The 12,381-nt window shown below is 35.8% G+C and overlaps 1 protein-coding gene across 4 annotated transcripts in view; it reads left to right on the forward strand.

The window, feature by feature from the left end:
* LOC123598070 (serine/threonine-protein kinase TNNI3K) overlaps positions 1-12,381 on the forward strand; it is a 289,720-nt gene that overhangs the window by 190,257 nt on the left and 87,082 nt on the right. For all 4 annotated transcript variants that reach the window (XM_045477849.1, XM_045477850.1, XM_045477851.1 and 1 more), the window contains one exon: positions 2,303-2,435. In XM_045477849.1, coding sequence (XP_045333805.1) covers positions 2,303-2,435 — 133 coding nt within the window. The remainder of the gene's footprint in view (positions 1-2,302; positions 2,436-12,381) is intronic.

Consider the following 12,381-nt stretch of genomic DNA (forward strand, 5'->3'; position numbering starts at 1 on the left):
AGAAATATCAGACTTCCTGGGGGAACTTCAAAGAGCTTGTCATTGTTGGCATGCTCTGGGTGAAGAAGAGAAAGTGAAAGATGAGTTAGAGAGGAAGGCAGGAAATACATCATGGACCATGTTGTAAGTGAGATTAGGCATGTCTGGTTTCCCCAGTTAGATTTCATTCATTCATCCAACAAATATTTATGGACTACTTACTAAATGCCAGACATCCTTCTAGGAACTGGGAATATTGCAGTGAACAAATTAATTTTCTTATTCCCATGGATCTAATATTCTACTAGAAGGAGATAGACACTGAACAAATCAACAAAATATGTATCAGGTTGTGATAAGTGTTACAGAGTAAAAACAAAGCAAGTATGTGAATGGAGAATGGGAGTATCACTTAGATAGGGTAAGAGGGAAAGATAACATTTGATGAGAGGCCTGACCAGGAGTCATCCATGTAAGGGGAAGAGCAATGTAGGCAGAGGGAACAGTCAGTGCAAAGGCCCTGACACAGGAAAATTCTTTGTGTGTTCAAAGGCAGAATGACTAGAGTGGAGTGAGCAAGAGGAAAATGGCAAGATATGAGGTAAGAGAGGAAGAATGAGTCCTCTTTTGATAGGACACACAGTATCTGAGACACAGAGATAGCTAGATCAGTGATTCTCAACCCTGGCACCACATTGGAATCACTTCAGAAACTTTTTAAAAAGTATTTTGCCTGAACCCATCCCCCAGAAATTCTGATTTCATTGGCCTGGGGTTGATCTTGGGTACCTGTATCTTTTCAAATTTCCCCCAGGTGATTCTCAAATACATCCAGACTCTGGCTAAATAAACTTTTGTTGAATGAAATTGAATTGAATTTCACCAACAGCAAGTAATTTTTTTTTTAATCCTAGCAGCACAGTCTTTAAGCACAGCACTACTCTAGATTTATTTTGAAGGCTATTTTGTTTCTTACTAGTTATGTGGCCTCATGTAAGTTGGCTAATTACTCTATTACTCCCCTGTGGGAAAATGGGCATACTGTATGCCTACTTCCACTTATGCAATGTTGTGACACAAGGCATAATCTGCTACATAAGTGGAGGCTATTTGGAAGGTGAAAGCCCATGTGGAAGAATTGCATATAAGCATCGTAATCGGAATACAGATATTCTTAGAATGCTATAATTATGCATGATTTCAAAATAAGGTAGACACTTGAAAAGAATTATCAGCAACCAGCTCTACATGGAATTTCAGTAAGAGCAATAAAAGAATGCTGGTTTCTTCCAGTGGAAATACAAAGAAACAAGGTGTTTGGCGAAGTTCACTGATAAGGTTATGGAGCCATGGGATTTTAGAGCTGGAAGGGCTTGCCTCTTCTGTTCTGCCCTTAAGGAATCCGAGGTCCAGGAGCATACAAGACTTGCCCAGGGCTGCTCAAATAGTGAATGGTAGAGCTGGAGCTGGAATTTTCTTCTCCTAACTCAAAACCTAGTGCTCTTTCCCCTAAACTACAAATCAACCAAATGTATGCCATTTGCATCTCAGAATGCAAACTTATATTTCAAACCAAAAAATACATAACTGCAAGTGAAAAGAATGTAAATAATGCCATCAAAACATGAATATAAAACTTCGTACAGAGAAAACTATAACATTTTATAGGTTTTCTTCCTGGAATACTGCACAAACCATATTCAGAAATAACACAACTGGGCAAACACAGGAGATATGACAGACCTGATCCTGCCAGTGAGCTATCTGCTTCATAAGAATGTTCTGGGCACTCCTCTAAGGCTCTATCTCTCCTCAGTCATGAGAGCATTATTTATGGGTCTAATTTAGTGGCTTCCTAAACTACAACCTGAAGATCTAAAGGAGGAAAGGTGTGATTCACCCCCAGGGAGGCATAGAGCTCTTGGATGAATCGTGGTTGGCTATTCATAAGTTTATAAGGCTTCTAGGGGAAAGATGCTCAGAAGTAAACAAAAAATGCTGCTGCTGTGATCATTTTACAAGATGCAGGGTTACTTGATGATTAATATTGTTGCAATATTTTTGGAATGATTATGAATTTCATGATCTTCCAATAATTAAGAAAAATGCCTTTGTAAAACTGAACAATGATAGTAAACATGTTATTAATGTATAAACACATCAGCTTATTGCATGGTGCAGGGTAATCAGTGTTACTTTATCTTTATATCTTCTGAGAACAATGGGAGAACACTTACCAAATCCTCACAGAGAAGAGCACTGTTTCTACAATGGGATGACTAAACACTTGGCAAATGACTTGTGGATGTTTCTGAACACACAGAACCTCCGCTGGATGGCCCCTGAGGTGTTCACGCAGTGCACACGCTATACCATCAAAGCTGACGTCTTCAGCTATGCTCTGTGTCTCTGGGAACTTCTCACTGGTGAAATCCCATTTGCTCATCTCAAGCCAGGTAAGACATCCTGAAAGGTTTCCAGAGTTCTATGCCTTGTCACAACTTCAAGAAATATTTTTTTTCCCCAAAATGATTACTCTTGGTGGGTCCACAAGATAAGAATTAAGTAAACAACTTAAAATTGTTTCAAGGTATGTGCCCAATCCAGAAAACTTACTGACCTAACTGTGTGACTTTAGGCACAGGCACACACAAGTGTAGGTATATTTTATTAAAGTTTAGGGCTTTGATTTATCTGTTGTTAATAAAACAAGCAAATGACTATGGTCACATGGCAGGTGGGTGCAAATAACGTGGACAATGTAATACTTATTTTTTGAGATTAGATTCTAGAAACTCCTTTTTAGTGTGTATACAGGGGTGAGCTGAAAGTAGCAACACATAAAAATAACCTACCAGGACCGTTTTCTGCTTGTCTCATGTTATATAAAAGAGAATTGCTTTTCATAATAATTTTGTATTACATAAATAGATGCGCTCCAAAAATGGGGCTTTGTGAGAGAGCCTAATTTTTGGTGATAATATACATTACACTCTATGTACATGTAGACGGTAGAGGCAGGAAATCTAATCACATGAAAAATATACACATATTTGAGCCTTAAGGTAAATTTTATTTGCATCTGTCTCTTCATTTTATTTGAGTTTCAGCTTTTATGTTTTGTCAATCTATTTACTTACTTGTATTCACCGTTAGACTGGGAACTCCTTAAGGGCTTTGCATCCCCAGAGCCTAGTATGCTTAAAAAGTAGTTTTCAAATTAAATCACAATAAATTTTAAGTGAATTACTTTGCAAGCTCCTGGTGGCCACCCTATCACAATATATCAGACAAAGTCAAAAGGGATGTTAGGGAAAGACAAATCCCATAAATGTGGATACTCACAAATTAAAAGTCTTAACCAAGATCCCAATAATTGTTAGTACTCATTTGCAGAGCAAAGCTACATCTCACACTCTCTTTTCAAGATATTTCCCCATAATATCATATGGTCTTCAATTATCCTCTGCATAGTTTCTAACTAATTGTCCTAATATTTTTCTATATACTTTTCATAGAAAATTATGGGAGTTAGTCCTTATTATAGTGTGAACATAAAGACTCTATTTTGAACTGAAACAACATTGCCATTTTAGGTTAATAATTCCACTAGTTTCAACAAATACATAACCATGATCATCACCATATAGAGTATTTCCATCACTGTAAAAAGTTCCTTAGTGCCTCTTTTGAGTTAATTCACTGTTCCCACATCCAGCCCCTAGCAATCACTTTCTGATTTAGGTCTTTATAGTTTTGCCTTTTCCAGAATGTCCTATAAATGGAATCATGTTGTTGACTTTCAGTCATTTATTCCTTTTTGTTCCTGAGTAATACTCCATTGTGTGGATGTATCTCAATTTAATAATGCATTCATACATGGATGATTATTTGAATTATTCTCACTTTGGGGCTGCTGTGCATAAGATACTAAAACCATCCAGGTATTTGTGTGGATGGTTTTACTACTCTTGAATAAATATATAAGAAATGATTACAGTACTAGATCTTATGATAAGAGGTTTTCTAAGGTATCTGTACCATGATGGATTTCTACCAGCAATGTATTATAATTTCAGTTGCTACACATCCTTGCCAGGATATTTTTGTTGTCTGTTTAAAATAAGACATTGGCCATTTGAGTAGGTATATAATGGTGTATCATTGTAGTAGTATTTTCTATTTTTCTAATAGCTAATGATATGGAAAATCTCACATGTTTGTGTTCCTCTTTCTTTGGTGAAGTGTTTGTTCAGGTTGCCTTATTATTTACTTGTAAGAGTTCATAGATACTAGGTAGAAGTCTTTCATCTGCTATGCGTTTTGAAAGTATTTTTCTTTAGTCTGTGGCTTGCCTTTTCATATTCTTAGCAATGTGTTGAAATAAGTTTTTAATTTCAATGAAGTCTACCTTATCAAACTTTTAAATCACATGTTTTTATATTCTTTCTAAAATATGGTTGCATCACTAAAGCCACAAAGATTTCCTCCCATGTTTTCTTATAGAAGTCTTATAGGTTTAGGTTTTATATTTATAGAATCTACTTATGTTCTTTTTTTAATGGTTACAGGTATGAGCTTTTGTTATTCTTTTGTTAGTTTATTGTGTTTTTTTAGTTTATAGTTTTAGTTTATAGTTTAGTTTATGGTTTTTAATATGCATGCTTAAGTTTTTCAGCATGATTTTTTGAAAAAACTTTCCTTTCTCGATTAAACTAGTTTGGTACTATTGTCAAAAATCAATTGACCATATATGTGTATTTATTTTTGGGCTCTGTTTAACTGATATATGTCTACCCTTACACCAATACCATACTATATTCAGAGTTTATAGTTAAGTCTTGAACTCAGGTTATATAAATCTTCCAACTATGCCCTTCTTTAATAAAATTGCTTTGGCTCTTCTAGGCTTTTGGTTTTCCATATAAATTTTAGAATTGGTTTGTTTATTTCTACCAAAAAAAAAAAAAGCCCACTGGAATTTTGGGTAGACTACATTGAGTTTATAGATCAATTTGGAAAGAATTTACAACTTAAGAATATCAAATCTTCCAGTCAATCCACATGGTATAGCTCTCCCTTCAGTTAGGTCTTCTTTTATTTCTGTTATCAGCCTATTTGTAGTTTTTAGCATACAAACCTGGCACATTTTTTAGACTTATCTCTGATACTATTATAAATGTTATTTTTTTTTAATTTCAATATCCAACGGTTCTTTGCTAGAAGAGAGACTTAATTAATTTTTAAATAACAACCCCATACTCTGCAAATTTGCTAAATTTACTTATCAATTCAAGTAGCTTTTTTTCTACATTCTTTGGGATTTTCCACATAAATTTTTTTGGTCATCTGTAAATAAAGAAAACTTTCTTTTTATTCAGTATGTCTGTTTACACCTTTTTCTTGCCTTCTTGCACAAGTGAATGTTATGATGAACAACAATGAACAAAAAGTGGAAGTGATGAAATATATACCTCAAATCTATCTACTTAATTCCACCCACCACCATGCTAGTCAGAGCTGCCATCTTTTTCACTATAACTACCTCAATAGCCATTTGACTTCTTTCCTTTATTCTACCCCCTTCCTCTCCACTCCTTAGATATCCACTGAAATGGTATTTTAAAAACATAAAATTGATTATGTCACTATTCCTTAAAATCATTCTATGTCTTCCTGTGTTCTTAGGATTAAAGCTCAAAACTATTAATATGCCCTGTACAATTCTACATGATTCTATAGCTCTGACTGGCTCATATTATTTCACGTCCTATGTTCCAGCCACTGTGTTGCTTCCTTCACTGTGTCCCATTTCTCCTGGCCTGTAAGCCCTTTCACAAACTCTGTTTCCTCAGTAAATGCAGTTAATGATGACTCCACGAAGATTACTGTGAGGATCACATGAAATGGTATTTGTGACTGAACTCTGTAAACTGGAAACTCTCTGCAGCTGTAATATTAAAGACGAGGGCAAAGTGTAACACAAGGTTGAGACTTCCTATGATTCTGTACCTGCATGGCACTCAGTCTCCAGAATGCTCATAGGAAACCTGCAGTCACCTTTCACTCTTCTCTTTCCTTCTTTTCTTCATTATTCCTTTCCTTCCTTCCTTGCTTTTCTCACTCATTTCCTTATTTTTGACCCCACTTTCTGAACATCTTTTGAATCTTTCCACTTATCTCCTCTCCCCTGCTACTTCCTTATTTTGCATGTAGAATTCTGCACAGTATCTTAAATGGTGTTCTCGTCTCCAGTTTTTCTGACTATCTTCACCAGTTGCCATACTCTCTAGGTTTAGCTTTCTAAAAAACTCAAGTTAGGTCATCTGGCCTCCTTTAGTTAAAATCTCTAATGTTTTTTCTTTGCTCTTAAGATAAGAACAAAATTTCTTAAAATAATCTACAAAGCCTCACACTACATTCCTACTTTCCTCCCCAGATCTACCTTTGCCATCTGCAGTCTCTCATGTTCTCTATGTTCCAGCCACAGAGCACTATTTCTCTTCCCAAATGTGACTTGTTTCCTATGACTTCCTGTCTTTGCACACATTAGTCTCTGTCAAGATACTCTTGCCCACTTTTCATCATACTAACCCTAATTAACTTTTAGATCTTAGCTTAAATGTCACTTCTTCCCAAACCATCTTCCTTAATCCTCTAATGTTGACTTAAAGCAGTCTCCTCCATGCCCCAAGTCATCATTTTTTTACAGTATTTATCATATTTTACTCACATAGTTTAGGAATTTTCCCTACTCCATTATCCTTTGCTAATTATAAAGTGAATATTTCAAAGAGATAAAGACCCCTTCTGTCATGGACCCCCAGAAATATTTACCCTTTTTGGAGGGAGAATATTGTATAATAAAACAGTTAAAAGGCTTGCCTAAGAATAACTTGATTCCAATATCCTAGATATTAGAATTTATAGTACTTTATTGGAAAGAGAGTTTGTTTATGATAGATGTTGATTTTTTTAAAGTTGGACAGTGACCATGCATCAAGAAATGAGGCTGTTTATATCATTGCAGTGGTTAGGCAATCTAGCATATGTTCAGCAATAAATTATGTGAAGCATCAGATTCAATATAAGCTACATATTAGCCATTTACAAAGAGGAACAAATCCATGACTACAATGTATGACAGCATTATCAATTATGGTAGTAGCAATATTACACATGGCTCATCCTCCTGGATTTAGCCCTGGAAGCACTGGAAGAAATATAAAAGTAGAACACAAATATTAGCATTGACTCCTAAATAAGTGATGGGTATTCATTGAGAAGAACTTGAAGTTAGAGTCTCTTTTGCATAGTGCATGTTCAAATTAACCTTATAATCTCAGGTCTAGAAAGAACCAAAAATCCATCACATTCAGCATCCTAAGGGTCATCCAAGATCAAATGGCCAAAGGGCTGGGGGAAACAGGCAAACACTCAACAGAGGACAGTATGATGGACAGGAAATCACATGCTCTGACTCAAGGGAACAACTGCTACTCAGCTCCAGCCAAACAATCCATGTAGGAATGCAAGGATTCCTTTACCATATCAGCCAATTTCTGTGTGTTTGTTTAGATACCTAAAGGTTTTTAAATGTTGGCAATTAATTCAATTTTTAAGAAAGCATTTTTCAGGCCAACACAATAGAACTAAAGAGAATTGGCATAAAGTGTAAGAGCATGAGCCTTGCAACTATGCAAGCTACTTAACTGAGCCATACTTCACCTTATTTTTAAAAGTGGGGATAATACTAGGACCTACCTCAAGAGATTGGAAGGATGACCGGGAATAGGAAGCACTCAATAAATATTAGCTATTTTTATTATGTTTAGGCTATCATTGAGTGCTCCTCTGGCTGGGAACTATGCTAGAGTTAAGAGGAAAACAGAGAAGAATAGAGTGTTGCTCAGGGCTTCATAGCACAGAGCAGAGGTAAGTCCCAACTAGAGAGAAGCAGAGAGAGAGTGCTAAGGATGCTCCCTGGAGGAGTCTCCTTCTGAAATTGTGAAAAATGGGAAAATGGTATCAGAGAAGGACTCTGAGAACAGACGATACCTGACCTGCAAAAAGATGAAAGCTAATTAAATAGGTAAATTAGTGGGGAAGAAGAGAAGGAGTCCCAACAAAAAGCAGTATGGGCAAGGTGCAGAGGCATGAGAGATCCACAAATAATTCAATAGGGGTGAATCAGAGAACACAAGGGAATCCATCACATCTAGAGCTAGATGGTGAAGGGCCTTGTGTGTCAACAATGAAAGTCACTGCAGGAGTTCAAGCAGGGCAATCATATAATGCTATTATTATTTTAGAATGATCCCTCTTGCTACAAAGCAAAGGCTGGACTGAAGAGGTTTGAAACCAGAGGTAAAGAAACCAGGTAGTCTAGGTAAGAATGTATAAAACCTTAACTAGGGTAGTGACTTTAGAAGAAAAAGGAGAGGCTGGTTGTGGGAAATTTGAATGGACTTGTGGATGGGTTCAGGTGGGAGAACAAGGGAGAGGGAGGAATCAGGGATAACTTCTAGGTTTCTGGCTGAGCCAGCAGGAGGATGATGGATCCAGGGAGAAAGCAGATTTGTGAAAGAAGTGACAAGATTAGGAAGAGAAGGAGCCAAGGTGTGAAGCCAAGCAGAGAGAAAAGAACCAGGCAAGATGAAAAAGGAGCTGGTATGACCTGGCAAACAAGAGCTGTCTTGGATACATTTCAGAGAAAGAAACCAACACCTGCTTCCCAGATTTTATATCTCTCCTGGGTCTGTCTCCTCTGATGTATCATGAAAAACTAAAGAAGAAATCTAGGATAAATCAATCCATCGATACGTATTCTATCCAATCCCATTCCCTTACAACTAGGTACCAAGTTTTATGGATCACTTTCAGATTATAGTTTGAGACCAAAGAAGAACGCCTCTTGTTTTCCTTTTGTTTTCCTGTGTGATGCCAGCTGGTTCACAAGGAGACTCAACTCTGTGTCCTGGGATTCCTTAATGCCAAGCTGTAACTAAGTCTCGGATGTGGCAGCAAATTAAGAACATCTGCCAATTTATTCTAGCCAGATTTGGGTGAGACTTCATATTGAGGTTTTAACTCGGAGTTGCAAACGGTAGTATAGGGGCCAAATATGGCTTTTTTTTTTTTTTTTGTCTCACATATGGTTGTAAAAAATATGAATTTAAGTACGTTTAGAAACATAGTTATATCACAGGATCTCATATTTGTAGTCATTTGTGTTTGCTACCGCTGCTTAGATATTCCATATATGATTAGGATCCTAAAGCGTCCTAAATATTGTAACCTCAAAAAGCATAAGCACATCGATGATGTGGACTGTGCCTTGACAAGTGATAGGAAAATAGGAGTGAGCTAACGTTCTGAAATCCTGTGTTTGCTGTGTTAATCTTTATCAGTTTATCACTGATAGAGCCAGCCAATCACTACACAGATCACTAGAAAGATCAAATCATTCCAATGGATGGTGATATTTCTATGAACATAGCTGATATTAACATTCCAATACTTCATTACACTGACAAAGATTGCAATGAGAATAGACACTGGTGCAAATTAATCTATTCTTCTGACAGTCTGTAATGAGAATGGGATGTGGTTTAAAAAATTAAGCCATTCTTACTGCAATCTCAAGATTGCAATCTCATGGTCTCTCTCAGATGCTATATGCTCTGGTGATACATCATTGAAAAGTGTCAGTTTAACAAAGAGTGTGTCTTAGCTCTTGCTGGGATAGCCGTACGCATTTGCTTTGTTTCTCTACAGCCCTACCCATAAAAACAATGAAGTAGAATCAATCGTGTTTTTAGAACACACATACACACAATCAAAATTGAAAAAAAAATAAAAATAAAAAACATTCTAGCAGTTTTATCTTAGTCAAGGCTTACAAGTAAAATATTGTACTTTATTGCTCTCTGTTTTTATATGAGTGCCTAGATTTATTTTTATAAAACATAAGAGTGATAGTTTAATTTAGGAATTCAGAATCTAGTACCAACTTATCCATAAGCAATATAGCTAATTAAATTCATCATGAAGAGCTGCATAGTCATCCTCTCCACAGTAGCCATATTACATTATGAGTTGGAGCCAATGACAGATGAGAGGGTTTGTAGCCTTGTAATTTGCAGTAATTCAATGCAATATTTTACTTGGTATTCATACTCCCAAAAAACCTCAAAAGGATAAATGATTTCTGGTCTAAACAGAACAGAAAATATTCAACAATGTTTCTGATACCTAGTTCTCTAGATTCAGACTAAAAGGAAAAGGCAAAACCCTTAGATCTGTAGATGATAATTATGGCAACAGCAACAGCTAACACTTCTTGAAAACTAACAATGTGCCAGATGCTCTCTGTACGATGTCTCCTTTAATTCTAACAGTAACCTATGGTTTAGGTTCTATTAGGATAAGATATATGCTCAACATAACATGCTAGTAAGAGGGATAGGCAAGACTTAACTAGCATGGCTCCTTGTCCCCAAAGCCCATGCTTATTACCATTACACTGTGTCCTCACTGTTTCATCTTACATGAACAGAAATTAATACTCACACAGGCAAATTAGCTTAATTAGGATCTCTCAGGGAGTTAAAAGCAAAGCCAGACTGGAAATTAGGCCCCCAGATTTCCTTGTTAAGGGCATTTCTTAATAGTCATACTGTTTTGGTTTATTAAAGCCACCTCCCCGAATGTTCTGAACAAAATATAAGATTATTATCTAAATATGCCACCAAATATGAGTAATTTACCCAATTTTGTCATAATTTAATATTAAATAAACATTATATTCATTCTACAGTGTTTCTTGGTGACCAGGCATTGTGCTCTGTCCTAAAGACACATAATAAAGAGCAAGATACTAATAGGCATTAATCCATCATCTTTATTCATTTATACAATACATGTTTACTGAGTCCTCTATGCCATGATCTGTATTATTTCCAATGAAATCATATTTTGAACTGTCTCATTTATTGATTCATTTAGTGCACATCAATTGGATGCCTACTAATTTCCTGTCACCATGCTAAGCACATGAGATATGATGGTGAAAAGATACAGATCCTGACTTCAAGGAGCTTGTGATCTATCTGCAGAGGCAAGCAAATAAATATGCAATTAAGTATAATATGACATATATGCTATTGTAGTACCAGGTGCTATGGGAGTACATAGGGAGCGCACCCAGAGACACTTCATTAAGCCAAGAGCTAAGTGACATTAGATGTAATGTAGGAAAAGAGGGTATGAAAGAACATTTCAGAAAAAAAAAGGATCACAATTCTGAATTTGTGTTTGAACCATAAAAGCAAGAAAAATCCAGTAATTCATTTCTTTAATAATTATCCATTTATTTGCCAAATTTTATTGACACCCTAACACTTTATTTTTTCTTAGCTTATTATCACTCATATGGAATGTTCAATAGATTTTGTCACATGAATAAATGAAGGTTATCATGTGTTGTATTGAATGCCTTTTGACAATCTCTAGTCATATCCATTTTTTCTTGATAAATTATTAACGAACAATAAAGAACTTGAATCCACAAATAAACACCATGGTTATATAAACCCTTGAGGCTGACTCACAAAATGATGTTTAATTTGAATCTTATTCAGGAAAATAGGAGTGGGAAAAGGCTATGCTCTAGAATTGTGCAGTACAATATGGAAGCTTCTAGACACACATGGCTGTTTAAATTTAAATTTATTTTAATTGAAATGAAAATAAAAATTCGGTTATTCAGTCACACATTTTAATGCTTAATAGCCACATTTTAAGTGCTTCATAGCCGTATGCTACCATATTGAACACTGCATAACATTTCCATCATTGTAAAAAGTTCTATTAGACAGTCCTACTCTAGAATCTAGATTATAAGCTTCACTAAATCATTGGTAATTATCACAGTGCTGAAGAAATGGTATGTACTCAATAGTTATTGATATTTTTATATTTAGCCTTATTCTCTCTTAATAGCAAAGTTTCCATTGTGAATGTAGAAACCAACATGTACATAAATCACTTAACATATTTTACGTAGCAATCAAGGTAAAAATTTGATAAATGGGCTGACAATCCCTGTCCTGAATCTGGAATACTAGAAAATTTCCCAGATGTTAGTGTAGCATGGCCACTCAGGCAAGACTGACAAAGCAATTTTAAAGGTGACAAATTTCAACTCCATGACGCCTCATGTTGCATTGTCCACTTTCTGCTGCTAATGAGTAGCATCGCTGCCAAGGGTGTATAAAGCAAAAGAGAGAAGGAGATGCCAAGGCCTTGCAGAATCTACTTTGAATAATGAAGAATTAAATAGCGTTCATCTTAAACTGATTTTCCAGACACAGTGCCAAGAAGCAAAACAAGTAACTTTAT

The sequence above is a fragment of the Leopardus geoffroyi genome, chromosome C1 (assembly GCF_018350155.1).
Source record: "Leopardus geoffroyi isolate Oge1 chromosome C1, O.geoffroyi_Oge1_pat1.0, whole genome shotgun sequence".
Lineage (NCBI taxonomy): Eukaryota > Metazoa > Chordata > Mammalia > Carnivora > Felidae > Leopardus > Leopardus geoffroyi.